Genomic DNA, 21,467 nt, shown 5'->3' with positions numbered 1-21,467 from the left:
TGGAAACCATGAGAGGAGCTCTTGTGCTAGTGTTCTTCTCCCTGGTTTCCCACAAGTATCTGCTTAGCCCAAAGCAAGCATCTGATTGGTGAGAATATGATGCTGGACTAGATGGGCCATTGGCCTGATCCAGCAGACACTTCTTTGGCTCTTATGTTCTTAGCTGCTGCAAAGATGCACCATAGGTGCAATGTGATCGTAGTCTGTCATAGTTTAAGATACAGCATAAGTGTGCACCTCCTGTGCCATCCATCACACCCACCTCTCCACACCATTTTGGCCATGCTAGCAGTTCCACTGGCCTATCTTGGATATTCTGCTGGTGTATCTTTTGTGCTAGAAGTGTAGCTCAAGTTCACGCAGTCTGGCAGGGCTTCCATCCAATCCCACAAACCATTAACTACCAGGTCTCAGGTATAGGATTGCTCTGTTTCTCAACCCAGAATAATAAGATGAATCAGAAAACTGCATGGAAACAGACAGTGAATTACAAATGTTCTTTCTCTTATTCCAGATGTATATCAAAATCCTTCTGATGACTTTATTCATGTAGCATGCATGTTCCTTTTCTTTTCATTACTATGTCATCCTAAGCTTCCCTTCCAGCTAATTCCTGCAACAGGTTAAGGCAGAATATAATAACATTCCTGCTTTCAAACATGTTTTGACATAATTTGCAAAGTGCATTTTGAGAGAGTAGTCCAAACACACACACACACACACTGTGTTTCAAACTTTAAAATAAACAATTAAATAACAGCAGCTCTGAAAGTTCAAAACAAAACAACAGCAATGTGTAAAGTTGCCACAATTATATATACAACACTCTTTTCTGCAGATGAGTTCATTGATAGTTCCTTCTGTGCCAGATTCTTATTTGGGCGTCTTATCTTTCCAGTTCGGCTTCCAGGATTTCTCCCCAGGTGTCCACATCCATGGGATACATGCTCTTTTCTGGCAAGGCAACACGGGAATGAATATTGCTATATTTCCCACTCAGCCATTCATACTTCACCTTGCTTTTCCAGTAGTTTCTCAGGAGCGTGACCTGAGGGTGGGGATATGAGAAAGGCATGAACAATGAATTAAATTGGCCCTCCTCTTAAAGGCACAAGTAACCATTGTTTGCAAATCATTTCATAAATAGAATTTAGGTCTGTTTTAAAACTTCATTTTAAAAACAATTCAACCCTCCCTTTCTCCTAAAAAAACCTTCAAGACTGCTTATTCCTGTTGCTAAATGTGACACATTGGAACTTTTTTCATGCAGGTTGTACCATGTTAAAATACTGCTAATGCACAGGAGAAGGTAAAAGAAATAAACGAGACTACATTCTAGCCATTATAGGTTTTACATTTGCTCTGCTGATCTATTCAAGCATTATATATGGAAACACCCTAAAACTGAGAATGACTTACACCAGAAAAACGTATTTGCAAGTTAAAATGAACTCTCAAGATACTGTACAGGTTTACTACTGCCCACTAGTGGACTATGGAAATATTTACCCTAAGGCTAGCCAATGTGGTATCCTCTAGATTCTAGAAGATTTTGCAAGCCTTTGAACTCCTATAATATCTGACCAATAGCCATGTTGTGGGGGTTGGTGAAAGTTGTAGACCAAAATATATTGATGTGTATACCATGTTGGATATCCTTGTATTATAGCAGTGCAATATAAGATTAAGAGGCTAACAAGCAAAGCAATTCCGTATTTACTCTGGCACCAGACAAGTGCTTCAACTGTGCTAGCCAAAGGGCTATTATATCCAGTGTATGGTTAGGAGATGGTTATTTTCAGAAATAATCAAAGATGATTATTTTCAGAAGTCTTGAGAATGCATTGTTCTCTTTTACATATCATTTTTACTGATTAAAGGTGGGGGGGGGAGCTAAGCTATGTTTTTCTGCATACTATTATGATGCTGTGTCAAACCACCTTGTTAAATGGGAATGGTACTTGAGATAAACGACCCTACCAAATGGCAATTGAGCCTAACAACTTGGGTGCTATTGTGCTTGGACTGAAAATCTGAATGCAATATCTTCATTCACCACCACAGTTTCAACAGTCAAATGCTTACCTTCCATGAATAACCGTTTCCTCTGTCGTCGTCAATCTCTCGTTGACAGACAGCCCTTACAGTCAAGCAATGATGTTTCCATAAATCATCACAGTTCTCAATGGTCTGATTCCAGCTTCTGCAAGTCATTGTAGCATTGCATAAACTCTGAATGTCAAGTTCACTAAAAACTTTTAAGCTGACTTCTAGCGGGAACAGCTGCACAAAATCTCTTTGGCATGTTTTTATCTTCTGCTCAGAGGGTTGAATGGACAATTTCTTACAGGGAGTACTGGCAACAGTCTGCTTGTTTCTTCTGGAAGTTGTCTGCTTAGAGCCTTTCTTCATAATTCAGATATTGTTAAAATACGGTACCAACTGCCCTTTCTGGAAAAAGTAGAATTATCAATGAACGTTGTGTTAACTGATGTGGAATTGGTAACAACAATTCTGCTTAGAAACACTTAACTGATTATTGTTGGGCCCCATCTACACCACACATCTGAAGCTGTATAATACCACATTAAACACTCATGATTATCCCAAAGAATCCCAGGGACCGTAGTCTATTATGTATGCTGAGAGTTGTTAGGATATTCCTATTCCCTTACACAGAACTACATTTAAAAGAGTTCCGTGGGAAGTGTAGCTCTGTAAGGGGAATAGGGGTTTCCTAAAATCTCTCAGCACACTAAAAATTTGCAGTTCTCAGGATATTGGCATGGGGGGAGCTTTAAAATGGTATGAGACTGCATGTGGGGCCTGGACAGGTGGCAAGGCTGCCTTAATAAATGCAAAAATGCACAGCAGTCCTTGCTTGGGCTGCAAAACAGCATTGCTCTTTAGCCTGCTGAAAGAGGAGACTGAGAAGAGATTTGATAACTGTCTTGAAATATCTTAAGGGCTGTGACATGGAAGATGGAGCAAGCTCGTTTCTACTGCTCCGGAGGGAAGAACCTAAACCAATGGCTTCCAGTTGCAGGAAGAGAGATTTTGACTAAACACCAGGAAGAACTTTCTGACAGTAAGAGCTGTTTGACCATGGAACAGACTCCCACGAGAGGTGGTGGACTCTCCTTCCCTGGAGGTTTTTAAGCAGAGGTTGGATGGCTATCTGCCATGGATGCTTTAGTTGAGAGTCCTGCATTGCACCCTCAGGATCCCTTCCAACTTTACAATTGTATGATTCTATGTTTTCCTCTCTTGACACTATTTCCCCCCAGGTTTTCATAATACGTATCAATCCTTTTGGGGTTCATCCATGCTTCTGCTTGTTCTCCAGCTTCCCCCCTGAGGGGCTGCTCTTTACTGTGGAACTGAAGCAAACATTGGTTGGGTTTTTCACAAACTGATGTTTGTGCCAATCTGGCAGAAAAGATTGGGTTTCCCCAGGGAAAGCAGCGGGGCAAACGGAAAACTGCTTGGAACTGTGACTAGAAAGCAAGAGGAAAACATCTCGGACCTGTGCTTTCTAGCCACTGGAGAAGTTTAATGTGAACGAGCCTGTTAAAAGTGGAAATGAAACAAAAGCCAAACACAGAAGTAGCAACTGTTTGGATTTGAGGAAGGGGAAATAACTACTGTAAAAACATATGAATGTAGCTGTGGGTTGCACCTAACATAAAGAGCCATTATAGACTTTCTGGTTTGTTCCCCCCTCCGAGTTTAAAATGTATTTATTTGTTTCTCTCCCCCCCCCCAATCACCCGAGTTAAAAACGTATTTATTTGACATTTAAGAAGTGGTCACATGCAATTGGTGGCTATGCAACTGCTCTGAATTTCTGAGAGTATTTGGGCAACGAGGCCTTATTCTTATTATTAAGTAAATTTGTATGGACTTGAGCACCAGAAGGTGCTAGTTACTTTGAGTCAGTTTATCGAGAATGCAAGTGTGTGAGAAAAATATTTTGTATGTGTTTTCCCTAGTAGCCCTGGTAAGTTTTGGTAGGATTGAGGCGAATCGACTTGGCCAAGCTCAGCCAATGTTTGTTTACATGGCCAGCTGTGGCCAATGGGAGCCTCGGGATACTCTCCCACCACGCCCCCAATCGCTTAACCTGCTACCAGGGGCGCCCCCTCCCCTTTCTACTCGGGGATTGGATGTCTCGAGCGCTCGCAGCACCGCCATCACCACTCAGCAACGCGGGGCCGCCCCGAGCCCGCCTCGCGACTCGCCTAAGCGCCTGCCACTCACCTGCGTTCGTCCGCGCGCAGCGTCCGTTAACGGCCCAAACGGTTTCTCCACTCGAACGCCATTCGTTCCCCAAGCTGCTCATTTGACGTAATCACAGGGGCTCTGAGGAGAAGCTGTCGTCGCCGAAGTGCGTTATGGGGGATGTAGTTTGATAACGAAGCAGGAACTTGCTGCTGCTTCTTTTTCTATTATCACCATCGCAGGCCGGAACTTTTTATCTCCGTTTCAGTGGAGAGGCGGGAGCGGAAGTGGAGAGGCGGTCCGCCCGTGTTTTGCGTCCCCCTCCCTGTGAGAAGCCCTGTGGCGAGGAGGCCCTGCTGGACCTTCATGCCAGGGTTTGAGTTGGCGCCGGTGGGCGGGGGTTGCCCCGTGGTGCTGCCGCCTGGGGAGACAGTGATAGGAAGAGGTGCCCTGCTGGGAGTAAGTGCCCCCCTGCCGGCGCTCCAGAGGTGTCTGGGGTAGGCGGGTGGGTCGGGGTGGAGTTGCGTGTAAGAGGAAGAAGACGGTGCGGGTACTGGCGGAGATCTTAAATCATAGGACTGTAATGTTGGAAGGAGGGACCACATGGGTCATTCTAGTCTAATCCTCGGCCATGCTGCAATCCTGCCCCCAGGACAATCCTAGGAATTCTATCCAGTACATAAATTTAGTCTTGTAGCTCCCAATGCATCTTGCACTGCATAATCTGATGTGCAAAGAGACAGACTTCTGGTTGGCAGGCCAGCTTTATACACATGCAAGGACACTAAGCAAAATTAGCTAAAGGCATACTGAGAGGCTCCCTTTTCCACCTCAAGTGTTATTGGTGTGTGTGAATTGCACTCTAAGGGTGTACTACTCCACTCACTGCTGAAAGTAGTCTTGCTGTTTACAAGGCCATGGAACATGAGGATAGTCTTCCCAGAGTCCTGTTGCCCAGCAGTTCCTTGCATTGGGTGAAGCTGAGCGAACTGTTGGTTTTTCTTCATCTGATGTGTTAGGGAAGTTTGCACGAGCCCCTCCCACATTGGAAGTGTATATGGTGGGATTGTGGGATCCCAGTTTGTATCCTAGTTTTCCAGTTAGCAGCCCTACCCAAATTATGATATCTATGCTGGCTCCATAGGCCACCTCCATGTGAAGGAGGATCCACATTGGTCCAAAATGGAGGAGTTCTATCATAGAGCTACTTCATATGACGGAATGTGCAATCAGTGAACAAAGGGGCTAGCTAAAATGACCAATGTTCTCAATGCACGAAGTGTGTTTTTATATGTAAACCCTCATAATTACACACAGGTCTCTGCCCACAAGTCCGGGAGGAGTCCCAGTTGCTGCTGTCTGTTGCTGGGAATATCCCTAGCAGCTGGAGAAGAACACAGGGTGAAGAAAGCACTGTGAGTGGAGGGGGGGGGAGCCTTTTCCCCACCCCCACTCCACTTTTCTCCTGAGTTGTGTTTTCTTTTTGGTCAAGTGCAGTAACTGTATTACACACTAGAGGTCACAATCCGCTGACACTGTAAATATATCCCCCTCACTATACTTTTTGAAGCCCATAAACTTCGAGTATGTTAGTTACCCATTTGGAAGTACTGTAATCAGAGGATGTTCCTGGGAAGTGACTTCTCTAAATTCAATTATAATTGCTTTAATTACTTTTACTCTTAGTTGTATTAGTTTCTTGTGTTTGTTAGTTTGTACACCTGGTTTTATATTGGTGCTTTTAATTACTACCCTACATTAATTGTAGTGCTAGTTTATTAATTTCTACTAAACTTCCCTTTGTAGGCCAGATATTCCCTAGAATGAGTTATCTAGAGGAAGGTTTTAGGAGGGTTTAAAAAAACAAAACAAAAAACCTCTTCCTCCTCTGCATTAAGTTGAAACTGACAGGTATAAATGGAAGGTAGCCTCTTATTTTGATAAAACTCAGATTTCTATTTTGCTTTTCTTGGCTTTGATGAAAGTTTGGCTTTGATGAAAGTGAACAATATTTTTATATGTACTAAAAAGTGAAGCTAACAAATTTTGCTATCACAGTAAAAACTATATAGTAGCTTTGTTATTTTTAGATATCTTTATTGGTGGGTTTTATGCCCCCACTGTTGACATCTGACAGTTTTGTGTCTTTCCAGATTACAGATAAAAGAGTATCCAGGAAACATGCTATTCTGAAGGTAGTTGGTGACCATCTTAGCATCAAACCGGTAACTCTTTCCTATTTCTCAGTACAATAAAAGTAATAAAAATCAGTCTTGGAGGTTAGTTTTACATGTTCTAGCTTTCATCTTTAATGCGGCAAACAGAGATTGGGATAAAAATTGTAGTCTATTCCAAAATAAGGTAATTAGGCCTGAGTCTGTAATTAGGCCATATCATCTGTAGTAAGAGTCTCTTCTTAATTGGCAGGTCCATGTAAACCCCTGTTTTTATCAGTCGACGGAAAATGATGAACTATTGCCAATGGATACTGATAGATGGCATCAGCTGAGTCCAGGTGACAGATTTTCCCTGCTAGTAGACAAATATATCTTCAGGGTTCTCATCATTTCTTCAGAGGGGGAAAGTCTGCTAAGGTAATGCTATGTGATGTGAAAATCCAGAACAAGTGTTGTTTGCAATGTACAGTATAACAGTTTCATCTTTCCATACTGTAGAAGTGGGGAATCTGTGGTCTTCAGATATTGTTGGACTTCAGCTTCCATCATCCCTGACTTTTGACTTGCTGTTGGAGCCTAGCAACATCTGGAGGGTCACAGGTTCCCCAGCCTGGCTGTATAATATGTTAAATAAGTCAGAATTTGTTTAAGTCAAGGTAATAGCCATTAGCAAAATATTTATCTTGTTGGTTGTTTAGCACTACTAAGCTGTGCTATCTATTCCCTGGAAAAATTAAGATGGTGTAAAAAGTTCTTCATGTGCACAGTGTTGTTTGAAGATTATGGTACAGTCATACTAGTATATATTATCTTAATTGTCTAATCCTCCTATGATGTTAGAAGATAGAAAAAAAGAATCTTTTCCTGAGAAGAGAAAACATAATAAGAGTTGCCATGCCAGAAAATTAAGTGAAAAAATGCAACATCATGGTGACAGTAGATTCCCCCCCCCGTAGTATCCAAGAGAGAGGAAATTGCATTTTTATCAAGTGTTTATGATAAATGAAAAGAAGTAGCATTGTTGACTCTGTTTTCTGCTTACCAAACAGTGTAGTGCAGAGGTTTTCAACCCGTGTGCCATGGCACCCTGGGGTGCCTTGAATGATGGTCAGGGGTGCCATTGGGCAACACTGGCCTCTGCCCCTCTTTCCTTTCCTCCCTCCTCTGATGTCTTCTTGCACCTCTGCTTCCTAAGGCTTGCACAGCTGTTTGTTGCAGCAGCCCTGGCTACAAGCTCAGCAGGCGAATGGTGCCTCTGGGGCTGGTTAGGGGGTGCTGATTGCCAGGAACTGAGGTGGCCTCGGAGTAAGCAAACCAGCCAGTCTGCCAGCCCTTGCTGTTGGGAATGGACAGATAAGTCCCAGGCCCCTTTGGGGCAGTGTGAGGAGGCACCTCTTCTGGGGTGTGGGGGACGGGACTCAGAGACCAGGGGTGGCAGTAGCAGCTGCCCGGAGGACTCTCAAGGAGAGGCTGAGGAAACACTCCACAGGAGGGTGTCGGAGAAAGGGTGAGAGTCTGCCAGCTCTGCAGGCAAGGTGTGACATAAGTGATTATACACCATGATTATTTTACAAAGAGCCTTTGTGTCATGCGATAGGAAAAATGGGAACCTCTGTGTAGAAGACATACCAAATCGAGCTACCTCGTCACTTCAGCAAACCAAGATGCCTCGCAGACAGCCTTCATCACAGCAAACAATGTCCTCCAACAAGAGCCAACTTTTGGAAGTAAACTCACGATTAGAAGAAGCAGCTGAAATCCCAAAGAAGGTACCTTATAAAAGTTAGGTTGCATAGCAGACTAGAATAGCTTGTGTTTTCGTTATGGACAAGTTGATGGAACTTTATGGGGTGACTGCTGTGGATACATATTGAGAGTGATGGCATGGAATAGACCGTTTCAAAGCTTCTGTTTCTGAATAATGTTGCTTGTTCCTTTCTCAAATTAAATCTAGCAGCTCTGTCTTATGTGTTAGACTTGTTTTCCAAGTTGCATGAGGCAGACTGACTAAAACCAACTGTGGCACTCCACAAAGGAGACTTAATGTTGCATCTGGTCAGCATGAAACTATTTTTCTTGGGAGGGAAATGTAATACAAAATACAGTATACCCAAAATGATCTAGGATACATTTCCTCTGTTACTTTGTGCCTTCTTTAGATACTATGCCAGTGCCTGCTCTGCTAAACAATGATGTGTGTTTGGTGAATCACCAACTTTCATTTTAACAAGGTTTCTGTCTTGCAGTGTGGACTCTTGCCCAAACATTTTTTTCACTGGCAGTATGTGTGACAGAATTCATGCATCAAACAACAGGTCTTTCCACTTTCAAGATATTGTGGGTGGTACTCTCTTTGTCTCTTCCTGCTTTTTAGTGTTTAGCTGGGGAGAATGAAGGAAGAACGGATGTCAGCAGTACCTTGGCGGGAGGGAAGAGCCTGTCTCTTAGCACTGTAGCCTCTTGCCTTTCAGCCTTGAGTAGATGAAACCATGCTTAACAAGGGATAACACAAGTTACTGACATAGCTGCACAAATCCAGTTATGGAAACCCTAATGATGGTAATTGAATCCAATATATATTATGTGTACCCAAGTCCTACTTGGAATAGACCTATTGAAATTAATGGACCGAACATAATCTGTCAGTTAACGTCAGGACCCTTGTGTAGGACTAGCACTGAATTCCACTCATTTATTTCACAAATTAATGTCATTTTTCAGTTTTCTGCTAGCGTTTCTGAAAATGAAGAAGTAAGACTTCATCAAAGGAAAAGAGTGCTTCCAGCATGGATGCTGCAAGCAGACATAATAGTCCAAAGTTCATCAGCCTCAGGTTCAGGAAAAGGTGCGTGTGCAATTCACTTAATATGCAACAGTTATTCTGGGAGACCTTACTCTTGTCTTCATTGTATTCTGTCTTCTTTAAAATGTGGTTAACACAACTATACAAAGTCTACACATGTCATCAGTTGGATAATACTGTGTTGTTTCCACTTCTTAGTCTCTAGACCATGAAACCCTACAAGACTTTATGGTGCCCCCTCCACGTTGTTGATTCTGAAAGCCTTGATAAAGGGAGAATTGGGTGCTCCTGACCACACTGATGGGCTGTATCCCCAGTTGAAGATAGCATACCCATTGTCAGCTAGGTTGCTTCACCTGAAGGAAAATACATGCTTACTGAAAATATTCTAGCCATCCTTATATACTTAATGAAGTTTTCGGATAAAAAGTACAAAGAAACCAATTCTTTAATATAATAGCACCTAAAAGTATTGTTATGGTCCATATCCATTCTTCATTGTGTGTGTGTATGGGACACACACAATGGAACATAGAATTTAAGCATAAAAATATGAATTATGTTATGCAGGCAAAGTATTTGACAGGAAATGCAGAATAGCAAAATAGGTTTGGTTCTTGTGACTCCAACTGTCTTAATTATTTTAATTGTTTTATGAATAAAATATTGAAGGATCATGTCTCGCATCACAGAGATTGGAGTGAGGTGTTCACCAATTGCTACAGGCTACTTAAATTATACAGTGGTACCTCGCTAGACGAATGCCTCACAAGACAATTTTTCGCAAGACGAATGCGTTTTGCGATTTCAATGGAGACTCGCAAGACGAAGTTTCCTATACCGCGCTTCGCAAGATGAATTTTTTTCGTCCCATAGGGTGCCTCGCAAGACGAATTTGTTTTATTTGTCTTGCGGGGCACCCTATGGGAAACCGCACTTCAATGCGTTCCTATGGGAGCCGCTTCGCAAAACGAATTTTTCGCTATACAAAGTGACTCATGGGACGAATTAAGTTCGTCTTGCGAGGCACCACTGTATTGTCTAATTTTGTGTTGCTCATGTTGAGGATGGTACTCAGTTTTGTGAAGATCCTTACAAATCAGCATTATACAGACTTGGATAGCTCAGTTGGTAGAGCATGAGACTCTTGATCTCAGAGTAATGGGTCTGAGTCTCATGTTGGGCAAAGGATTTCTGAATTGCAGAGGGTTGAGCTAGATGACCCTCGCGGTTCCTTCCAGCTCTACAATTCTATGATTCTAATATAATTGATTTTAAACAGCAGAAATGTGATCCATTGTTGTCTGTTTTTTAAAATTGTATTGTATTATTGCAGTGTAAAATATTATAACATGTGCAGTTCTTCAGAGCTTGAATACCACCATTTCTGATAACTAATGTCAGTTGCAATTTTTCATAGGAAATAGTAGAGAAATGAAACAAAGTCCAGGGAAAAAGCAAAAAAGGACTGAAAATGAAGATGCTGCCCTTGCTACACAGGTGTTGTAAACAGACCTGCTCTTTGTTGCAGATATTTAAAACTACTGTTTGTATTGTGTTTCTGTACCCTATGCAAACCCTTTTTGTGTATCAGGACCAGCAGTCAATAGACGAGAGGTTCCCCTCTCCCATATGTGCACCGTGTCTTATCGGGTGTTGTTTTAGAGTAGTATAATAATTTATTCCATACTTGGAAGCTCTGCCATGAAAGCTTAACAAAAGAACAACATGAATTCTGTTACACTGAAGACTATCTTTCTCTGTGTCCCTTAGCAGTTCACTCATTGTTTTCCATTCTGTTGCTAAGAGTCAGACAAATTAGATCAGCCAATTCCAAATGGCTATTATTGGGTGTGCAAGTCAAGTGCAAGTGCACTGAGTTATGGGTATAGAGTAGCCTCCTGGAAAGCCAATTGCCAGGAAAGAGAGAATTCCTTCCAGCTCAAATGACTTCATGATATACAGACAAGTGTAGGTGGCAAATATTTTTTGTGGCTTTGATTCTTGAAGTTGGAGTAGAGCCAAACAGCTTGATTTTAATTACACTTCCTTGGAAGTATGTACATCACATAGATTTTAATTGGTTTTATTTCCAAATTAGTTTGCTTAGAATTTAAACCAGAGTCATTTGTGAGGGCAACAGAAGTTATAGCTTGAGTTAGTGGATAGAACTATCACAAAATGTTGTGTGTGGTGTGGGATTTGGGAACTGCAGAACTATAATTGGCTGGCAAAGCCACATTAGCGTTTGTACTTCTGTGTATAAGCCAAGAGAGATTCTATTAGAAGAATTGGGTGTTTTCAGTTCATACTAATCAAAGCTCAGGATAGCTTTGGACGTGTGTTTCCCTTCTACTCTCTCAAGAGCAGAGGCATGGATGGTCTCTTTCAGTAATGTTTCAAGCCAACTTCATCTTTCCCAATTCAGATTCTTAATGGTGTAAATGTTCCTTTCTCTAAACATGGAGGTAGTGCCCCCTGCTCTCCACATCTCCATTCAAACCCTTCATCAAATCCCTTCTTTCGGGCCTGTGGCTTCATTTCAAGTTAGCGTGCATAGGATTGCAGCCATAATTGTGACCAAGGTTAAATATATAACTATAGACTCCCATTCATACCCTTGACTCTTCCTCCTGCCTTCTGTTGTTTTCCTAATAGTTTATTTATATTACAAACTCAGTGGGGGCAGGGACTTGTTAAGCTTTTGCTCTATAAAATGCCATGCACATTGATGGCTATTAATCCAACTTCACTAGGCACTATTCTTCTCCAGTGTTGTGGACTGAAATCTGTTTCATGAATAATTTCATACTTATTTCCACAGGATATAAAACATCTATCTGCTGAACCTATTGTGAGAAAAATGGAAAAGAATGAAAGCAAAATGTTATGCCAAAGAGCTGTAAGTCCTACAGGGCAATGTAATCGTCAACTTCATAATGAAGAGTTACAGCTCAACACAGATGCACTCGCTTGCCAGCCTGCTGAAACAGATATAACTAATAAAAATGAAAACATTTTGGAGAATGTTCAATGTAATCCTGAGCAATTTCATCAGGACATGTCACAAACTCCAGTTCACCAGGGTGAGATTCAAGAGCTTCTCAATCCGTCTACCGAGACAAGCATTTCTACCGAGATAGGCATTTCTAACGTAACTGGAAGTCAAGATGTAACACAAAACTCTAACAAAACTACACACCAGAGGACAGCTTGCCTCTATGGGAGAAGCTGCTACAGGTAAAACCAAATTTAAATCTTCTAAGTGAATTGATTCAGATAACCACCTGCTATATAGTAATGTAGTCTGTGGGCAATGGAGATCTTATATTGCCAGCTCTTAGGTTAAAAGCCTGCTTTAATTAAGCTAGAGTGAGCAGATGAGTGGCAGATGAGAAGTGAATCTAGGGGATTTTATTGAGATAGATAGATAGATAGATAGATAGATAGATAGATAGATAAAGAGTGTGATGCTCTGTTAAGCAATATGCAGTCTGCAGTGAGGGGGGGGCGGAAGTATTTGATCCCCTGCTAAATTTGCCCATTTCCCCTCTGATGAAGAAATGACCACTCCATGATTTTAATGGTAGGTTTATCGTAGCTGTGAGAGACAGAATAACAACAGGAAAACCTTTTCCCCTCACTGTAGGTAAATAAAAAACAATTTCCTCCAGGAAATACAAACAGAATTCTACAAGGCAATAATAGCATTTTTAAAAAATTGTACTGAAGTTTTGGGGTGAAAGATAAAGTTTAACAAACATTGTGTTGCTAAACCTCTGCACTTAAATAAGGTCTATTGAGTTTAGTGGGCAGATCCGCAAATCTGGAAAAATTGTTCTTGCATTGCTAGTAAAATGAATATTGGAACAGAGCCTATTAACCATCTGCCAGGATGTACTGTTTGCTTAACTCGTAATGGCTATCATGAAACATGCACCAGGGACTGCAAGTGTTCTGAACATTTTATATACAGTTGGATAATTCTGGGGAAAGTCCTCTTTGAATAGACATAGACATATCTGAGGTATATGTAACAGTTATTCCTCAACATTCTATAAGTAATAATGAAAGGAAATCCAATCTGGATGCACCCCTGTGATAAAAGTGGATCAGAAGCAAGAAGGAATGGCATGCTGAAGAATTACTGAAATAGCTATACTTTTCAGGGTAAGAAAGAATAGGATATTAGTGTCCTATCCTGTAGATCACCATAACCATAGGACTGCAATTTGAAGAGACATGCTTGATTTAGTTTGTTGCATGGCGTGGCATTTGTCTAGCTCTGTTTACATGAATTACATATTTTCAGTATAGCTTATGGTGTCTTTTTAATTTCACAGGAAAAATCCTATACATTTTCAGCAGTTCAGTCACCCCGGAGATAGTGATTATCATGATACAGAATCTGTAACTCAAGCTGACACTGATAACAGACCTGAATGCCCTTATGGAACTGCTTGCTACAGGTTAGAAATTTTGCCTACTACAAATTATTTCTTTTAATATTTTAAGAGAGGGCATGTGCTTATATCTCTGGAATTTTATTTTAAATTGTGATAATTAAATATTTCAAACCTAGCCTGGCATCTGATGTGTCAAATGTGCCTTAGCATGGTAAACTTAAAAAACAGCAGGTCAATATATGACCTGTGCATATAAAATTTTAAATTACAGCTTTGTCTAAACTCTTGTGAAACCATGGCAAACCTTAGATAACAGTTCTGGATGGTTTTACAATGTTGGAGACTATTTCTTGACCAAGTTTGAGCAACAAACCATGGTTAAGTGTCGTGTCTGCACTGGACAGTTTTGGCTTGCTTCAAACAGGGTATCTGCTCTGTTTCACATGAGATCAGATAGGTGAATACAACAGAGGTCTTTTTGATAATGGCACTGAAACTGTGGAATGTCCTCTCCAATGAAATACTCCAGACTTCCTTTCTAGTTTTGGGTAACGGTTGGAGGACTCTTCAGAGCAGAATGTCCCATTGTCAGCTCCAACTTACAACATGGGAGCCACTTTAAATTTTTTATCATGTGTGTCCATTACTCCCCTACTCCCTACTTCCAGCTCGATCAAATTCAGAGAAGGAAAGGGCTGTTATAGCTGTATAGAAAAGAAAAAATTAGCAGGCACAGCTGGTTTTGTATGGGTGAGAAGCTTGTTGAATTTCTCTCCCCTGCACAACTACTAAAAATACAGGGGTAGCAAATTGAAGTCCAGTGCCTTATAGGTAAAGGACCCCTGGACGGTTAAGTCCAGTCAAAGGCGACTATGGGGCGCAGCATTCATCTCGCTTTTCAGGCCGAGGGAGCTGGCGTTTTTCCACCAACAGTTTTCTGGGTTATGTGGCCAGCATGACTAAACTGCTTTTGGCACAATGGAACACTGTGATGAGTGCCAGAGCGCATGGAAATGCCATTTACCTTCCCGCCACAGCAGTACCTATTTATCTACTTGCACTGGTGTGCTTTCGATGTGCTAGGTTGGCAGGAGCTGGGATGGAGCAACAGGAGATCACCCCCCCCCATCACACAGATTTGAACCATTGACCTACTGATTGGCAAGCCAAGAGGCTATGTGGTTTAGACCACAGTGCCACCCACATCCCTTTTACAAAGTGCCTTATACAAAGGGATAGAAGCATGGCTTTTTTTTTCAACCAGAACTTGCTGGAAGTCAGTTCTGGCACTTGTCAGGTGGTTGCCATTTCCATTATAAGAGAGCAAGGAAGGAGTTCATTGTGACTTCCCGCACCTCTTTTTCTAGAAAAATAGCACTAGATAGAAGTACAGTAATCACTTTCCACAACTGAGACACCACTTTCTGAGTTGACCAGACCCAACAGAAGATGCGTGTAGGTTCTCAGAAAAGTTCGACTTGGCAGCACCAGAAAGATGCACCCAGAAAATGAGACTTGGTACACCACTTTCGAAGAACCACATGTAACTCTAAAAAGGCAACTCTAGGGCGAGGGAAGATTAGGGGTTGTATCTGGTGGTTGCATGACCTGCAACCTATCTTTCTCTTCCCCTCCTATCCTTCCACTACCACTTACACAAGGTTCCTCTGTCCCAATTCAGGTGATTTCCCCACCCCCTCCACACACAAGCACAGCACAGCCCTGTACAACAAATCCCACAACGTCCAGGAGCCCTTCCTAAGCCTCTGGAGAAAAGCTCTGGATTTTTCAGGGCTGCAGAGGAGAAGGAGGCTTGGGGGAGAAAAAATAGTAGTCTGAATTGCCTTCTGCAACCAGTAGATATAATTTTGTTTTGCAAGTGCAAATTACACAATACATTGATTTAAAAAACCACATAGTTGATTGGTTTACATTCAAGGCCTCTTGAAAGTAATTTAATTTTCCTGTTTCCTAAATACTCAATACTTTGTACTGTTTACCCTTTTAATCTTTCCATTTTTGATAGACATGTACATCATTATTCAATATATTTAGATTGTCCAACAATAAAAACTTAAACTAAGGCCTCAGACTGAAATCTTATTCATCTGGAAGTGAGAAAAGAAACCTCCAGTTTGATTAAGCAACATTGTACCGGTACTTGTCCTCCCTTTTTAACAAAGACGAAAAGCATTTATTTTTCCTGCCTTTTTTCTTTCTCTCCCTGAAAGGATCAGTTAAACACTTTGAAGTTACAGTACACAAAACGACCAATTTCTCCTCCCTCTTAAACATGGAGCATTATGGTTGTAGCTTTCAGTGGCTAGAAAATATTATTAAAGTTATGAAGACTATACAATGGGAAGTTCAGGTTTCATCTCTTTCCCCCCACCCTACCTTTTCTTCTCAGGAAAAATCCACAGCACAAGCTGGAATACAAACACACTGTAGCACCAGGTAAAGTGCTTTGGTTTCATTATATAGGAAATGTAGAATCTATATCTGTTAATACAACTGAGTGAGGAGGGCTGGACGGTGGGCCTAGCTGGTGCTCAGCATGCTCATAAGAAGGGATGCTTTTCGTTGTTAAGATTTTCAAGCTAAAAATTAAACTACAGTAGTCAACCAGATCAAATGCCCAAATGGCACAAATTTAATGCAGCTGTATTGCAGCTGAGATACAAGAATCTGTCCATACCTATATGTAGTAATGTAACTATTTCTCAGAGTCTTAATGGGTTTGCAGCGTAGTCCTTTGCATGTTCACTCAGAAGTAAGTCCTACTGTGTTTGTTAGGATGTACCTGTACCTAGGGTTGCCAGACTCAATAGAGGACAGGACTTTTGTGCCTTTAATTGCCCTGTTCTCTTTTGAGCCTGGAAACCTTAAAGAGAAACCAGCAGACCCTTTGCTTGGAAATTAAACAAAGGGTCTGCTGGTTTCTCTTTAAGGTTTCCAGACTCAAAAGAGAGGAGGGCAATTAAAGGCACAGAAGTCCTGTCCTCTATTGAGTCTGGCAACCCTACCTGTACCTCTCAAAAGTCTTGGCGGAAAGCCATGACTGTTTAAACTGGTATGATACTGCTTTAAATGTGTGTTGCAGATGGGGCCTTGCATGAAAATCACACACACACACAGCCATTAGCTTAGGAAGAAAGCCCCTATTGGTGTCAAAGGACGGGTTTGGGGTTTGTTTGATTTTTTTTTACTAAGGCTAATAGCAGCTGGGGGGTGTTCATTGAGATTGCAGCTGAGGAGAGAAGGATTAAGAATCTCCCCATTCACTGTGGTCTCAATGGCAATTACCTACCTCCAAGAACTTCCTGTGTAGTTCGGCGCTCAGATACTATTAAAATATGGAACGGTTCATTTCTATTGTTGCCTTGGTAATGGTATTTTTTCCCTCTTTAGAACCTGAGAGGATGCAGACAAGACCGAAGGCTATTAAAAAAGGTTAGGATACTGTGTATTTCCAAATGGAACAAGATAAATAGCTCTGAGTAATTTCTTTCTCATAAACTTTCTGTAAGCAGACAACTTGCAGAGGGTAGAGGTAGGCCTCTGGATTTTTGGTTTCCCTTTGAAATAAGGTTTACTTTGAACAATATTAAAAGGAAAATAAACAGGAACAAATTATGGATTTGCTTTCTTCAATCATGGAGCTTGAGGGTGTTTACTGCTGGCCTCTGGTCAGCCATTGCTGAAACCCAGAACTGCCCTAGCTAGGACCTTTCCTGCATTTTAAGAAGAGTGGAGCTCTTCTTATCATTTATTTGTCTATTGCTGTTTCTCCACAGTGCTAATCCTAGTATTCAAATATTCTGATTAATACAACAAGCTTGGCTTAAAAAAGCTTTGTAAAGGAACAGTGGGTCCCTACTGAATTCACATACAAAGACATGGGGTGGGATTCAGCTAATGAGTCTCATCAGAAGCCCTGCATAAGGCCTTCCACTTTCATGAAGGAGCTTCCTCAACTCCACATGCATCATGTGCTCCCTGAAATTTTCTCATCATCTAGAAAAGTTAAAATGCATATAACAGCAAACTTGCTTACGAATCCAAATGGTTTCTGATTTGGGAATTCCTTTCTTGATAGCCATTTAGAATTCTTAGTGTAGATATGGGTGGCCCAGTAGTTCCATTAATTTTAGAAGGAGAGTTTATATGCTTCCCCCCCCACACCCATTAAAATAATCAAGTCTGATGTCCTTGAGTGCTAGTCCTTGCCTTCTAGGCAGTTACTGCCAAGATGGAGAATGAGAGGCACAGTGGGAGCATGGAGACAAAATGGGGTGGATCTGGCAAGCCTGCCTGTTGGTTCCTGTGACTTCTCCCAAGATTTAAAACTTGTTGAAGGTTAGAATAGATCAGGCATCCCCAAACTGCGGCCCTCCAGATGTTCTGGCCTACTACTCCCATGATCCCTAGCTAACAGGACCAGTGGTTGGGGAAGATCGGAATTGTAGTTCAAAACATCTGGAGGGCCGAAGTTTGGGGATGCCTGGAATAGATGAATGGCATTGTATACATTCCTGCTGATCTGTGTGTTCTTCATTTTGCAGCCACATAGAGTTCCATTAACCTTTATTACACGCTGCAATGCACAACAAACCAGAGTTCTCTATGAATCATCTCAACTGGGAAGGGGAGGTGTGTCACCTCTTACATACCCAATTGATTGTTGTGTTCTGCAGGAGAGGGCCTCCAGTAGTTACAATCTCATCAGGAAGTTGTTTCATGTAATGAAGCAGCACCTACCCATTTGAACTCCCATTATATATCACTTTCTTTTCTGTGCTTCTTGAAGACCATCCTCTTCCAACAAGCCTTTAAGTAGATTTTTTATCATAGTCTTTATCTGTATTGACCTGGGAATTTAATTTGTATATGGTTTTTTATTTATTATTTTGAATAACTTTTCATGTGAAGCACTTCATAAATTAAGCAATTTTTTTAAAAGGTAAGTGTGATCACCAAAGAAGAAAGAGGAGCAATGTCTAGAAAACCTTTGTTTCATTAGTTCTTATTTACCCTTATTAGGAGACCAGTTGCTTAGTGAGTATAGGGAACTGCCAGGTTTTTGAAGCATTTTTTGAGGGCAGCATCAAACACACAGCACTGATGCTTCCCATTTTGTTATTGTCACCATGATACCACTATTAGGTTCCCCATCCTAAATACACCTGGAAGGACTATCTCAATTGGCTAAAGAATCTCTGCAGTCCTGCTACAATAGTTTTGATTTATATAGCAAATTGTAAAAGCTGTTATTAAGAACACTGCAAAGAGAATGTGCTGCATTCTCATTTCAAGACTGTTGACAAGCCCAGCACGAGTTGGACCCAGACTTGAGAGGAATTGTAGGCTTGGCTCATAATGACCTTGATTTACAAATTTTGGACAAATTTTCATATTGTCGCTCATATTGACTAACATGTAGCATCTATATACACTCTTATAGCAAATTTAACTGTAAAGTAACTTGTACCGGGAAGATCAAATGTTAAGTGATATGATTTAGTTGATACCTTTCAAATATTAAATAATATTGTGGTCTCACACCACTATCATTCTAGTTTTTAATCTTCTTTTAAGGGTGTTGTCTTTTTTACTCTACAGGAAGACGTGTTTTGGATGATGATAGTGATAATGATGGTGAGCCCAATGAATACAACTTGAATGACAGCTTTATAGATGACGAAGAGGAAGAAGAGTGTGACCCTACTGATGAAGACTCTGACTGGGAGCCAGATTTTGAAGACAAGGATGATGAAGATGTTGCCACACTTCTGAAAGAAGCACAGAAGATTGTTAAAAGCAATAAGTAGTTGTACATGCTTTGCAAATATGGTGCACAATTCACATGAAACGTCCTGAATTCAATTTGATTTAAATGGTTCACTTTAACCCTTAAATCAAGTTGGTATAAATGTTCTCTTGATTCTGTCCCTTGCATTTAAGAAGACAGGAGGCAGTTTGGAAGACAGTCATAATAATTTATTGATACCAATTTATATCTCAAGATATTGAGACCAAATAGATTGTTTAATGAAGAAAAATATATTGGTCAGATTGAGAGAGGTTACTCCAACCCATTAGTGTGAATGGGATGAAAGCATTTAAATCTGGCTCAAGAGTGCCAGATGAGTAGTAATTTCCCCTCTAAGAATAGTGGTTTAGATGAGCCTTTACCTCGAAATCGGCTCATAAATTTTGCACTAATCTATACTTAATGTATGTAAATCTTAAATGCTGTTTCCTCACAGCTGGTAATGTCTGAGAGAAGGTCATGTATCTTGAGTTGTAACACTTAACACTACTGATTTTAATGCCTGATGTACTGTGCCACATACGGCATTGAGGCTTAAACTAGGAGGTTTTTATTTACATTACTAAAGTTCATCTTCATGTTAAATGAAGGGAATGTTACGTTGCATATACGTAATCATCATATACGGTAGATCATGACAGTTTTAGATAGACAGTTAAACCAAGTTGGAATTTGGTTCATTAGCTGCCAAACTGGTAACCAGGCTGTAACCAATCACTGTCTTTCATATTCCAGCTAATACTACAAACGGCATTTGTTTTCTCTCTGTATTTCAGAAAAAAATGTTTATAAATTTATGATGAAAGCAATTATGTCCCAAATCTCTTTCCAGTATTTTTGTTCTTCTAAAAGTGGTTGTACAATGCTACAACACTCTGTTTTTTTACTCTGAAACATGAATCCCAGGTGACTTGGCTTTGCACTGGAATCTGAGGCACAGGTTTGTCTGTAAAAACACTGATATACATTTAAATATGCTGTGTAGATATTAAACATGAAAGTCTTTTTGAAAAGTAAACAAATCAGTATTGCCACTAGCCTTGGGCAAATAGCAATTCCCCCAGGCAAACAGCCAAGTGGCAGCAACTTTTCACCCCTCACTGCAGCAGCGCATTTTTTAGATTCCAGAAGAGTGTTTTGCACAGCTATTAAGGGCAAGAGAGTCAGTCTTTTCATTTTAATGACTTTTTCCAAGTTGAGGAAAGAGTGTTGCAGAGCATTCCCAATTTTAACGTTTTGTTCACACAATAACTTCATCCAAACTAGGGATAATGTGCCTCTCTTGTATTGAGTAGGTCCTCGCCAAAGAAACTTGGGCAACCAATTGCACAGAGCACTTGATAGTATCCTGCAGATAGTGCTCTTTCGTATAACTTTGTGAACAAGGTGGAGAAAGAACAATGGCTCTATTATTATTTTTCTTTAATTGTTAGTTGTCCTGAGAATGCTCCAGGGTTTGAGGGTGTTATATACCAGTAACTGTATTAAATAAACAAGATTCACCGGAGGTTTACGCTTCTGATTTAACATTTTAACTAGTGAATGGATTGTCCTAACGGTAGGATGTGAGTGCTGCCATGAAGATGGACCCATACATAGCAGGGGAAGTCAGTGAGCTGCCCTTTATGTGTTGTTGGACTCCCATCATACTTGATCATTGGCCATGTTGGCTACTCCTGATAGAAAGTTCAAGCAGCGGCCATTTTGCATGTGGCCAATTGACATACGGCCGCTGATGCACAGGCCCTTTTGGACCAGGAAGAGGGCAGAACACAAGGTGGGTCAGGCTTACAGCACTCTGTGTGGGGGACAGGAACGGAACCCCTGTGCAAAGTGGTCTCTGCCTGTAATCAAGTAAATGCTGTTCTATATTGTTATGAAAAATGTACCCCAAAATGCGTTGCCTTTTAAGAAGGACAGACGCGGGTCGGAAGCTCCAAAATTTGCACTAAGTTCAGCTCCGCCGGGAAAATGACAGAGACCACACGATGCTGTCAGGAAAAACAAACTGATCCCTTTATTGCAGA

At 41.1% G+C, this 21,467-nt stretch overlaps 2 protein-coding genes across 5 annotated transcripts; one reads left to right on the top strand and one right to left on the bottom strand.

The window, feature by feature from the left end:
• Positions 1 to 720: 720 nt before the first annotated feature.
• On the bottom strand, positions 721 to 4,397 carry FBXO48 (F-box protein 48). Its single transcript, XM_035110297.3, has 3 exons — positions 4,261 to 4,397; positions 2,086 to 2,451; positions 721 to 1,048 (listed from the first exon to the last, which is right to left on the bottom strand). Exons 2-3 carry the CDS (start codon positions 2,410 to 2,412, stop codon positions 887 to 889), a joined length of 489 nt encoding a protein of 162 aa, XP_034966188.1. The 5' UTR covers positions 2,413 to 2,451; positions 4,261 to 4,397; the 3' UTR covers positions 721 to 886.
• On the top strand, positions 4,154 to 20,249 carry APLF (aprataxin and PNKP like factor). Of its 4 annotated transcripts, none has more exons than XM_088665523.1 (12): positions 4,539 to 4,680; positions 5,539 to 5,622; positions 6,375 to 6,446; positions 6,649 to 6,815; positions 7,996 to 8,167; positions 9,120 to 9,243; positions 10,622 to 10,701; positions 12,026 to 12,441; positions 13,545 to 13,670; positions 16,018 to 16,064; positions 17,019 to 17,060; positions 19,230 to 20,249. In XM_088665523.1, the coding sequence occupies exons 1-12, from the start codon at positions 4,588 to 4,590 to the stop codon at positions 19,436 to 19,438; spliced, it is 1,632 nt and encodes a 543-aa protein (XP_088521649.1). In that variant the 5' UTR covers positions 4,539 to 4,587; the 3' UTR covers positions 19,439 to 20,249. The 4 variants fall into 4 exon arrangements, with proteins under 4 accessions (XP_060128352.1, XP_088521649.1, XP_060128351.1 ...); XM_060272368.2 differs by having other exon boundaries at positions 5,539 to 5,636; XM_060272369.2 differs by lacking the exons at positions 4,539 to 4,680; positions 5,539 to 5,622 and adding an exon at positions 4,154 to 4,387.
• The last annotated feature ends 1,218 nt before the right edge of the window (positions 20,250 to 21,467 follow it).

Source organism: Zootoca vivipara, chromosome 3 (genome assembly GCF_965207765.1).
Source record: "Zootoca vivipara chromosome 3, rZooViv2.hap1.1, whole genome shotgun sequence".
Classification (NCBI taxonomy): domain Eukaryota; kingdom Metazoa; phylum Chordata; class Lepidosauria; order Squamata; family Lacertidae; genus Zootoca; species Zootoca vivipara.
The sequence above is the reverse complement of the archived record's forward strand: the minus strand, read 5'-3'. Positions and strand labels throughout refer to the sequence as shown.

Coding starts and splice junctions, on each gene's coding strand:
- FBXO48 (XM_035110297.3), bottom strand. CDS start 2,412: ATGAAGAAAGGCTCTAAGCAGACAACTTCCAGAAGAAACAAGCAGACT. Junction 1,049..2,085: donor GAAACGGTTATTCATGGAAG/GTAAGCATTTGA, acceptor CCCCACCCTCAG/GTCACGCTCCTGAGAAACTA.
- APLF (XM_088665523.1), top strand. CDS start 4,588: ATGCCAGGGTTTGAGTTGGCGCCGGTGGGCGGGGGTTGCCCCGTGGTG. Junction 8,168..9,119: donor CAGCTGAAATCCCAAAGAAG/GTACCTTATAAA, acceptor GTCATTTTTCAG/TTTTCTGCTAGCGTTTCTGA. Junction 9,244..10,621: donor AGCCTCAGGTTCAGGAAAAG/GTGCGTGTGCAA, acceptor AATTTTTCATAG/GAAATAGTAGAGAAATGAAA.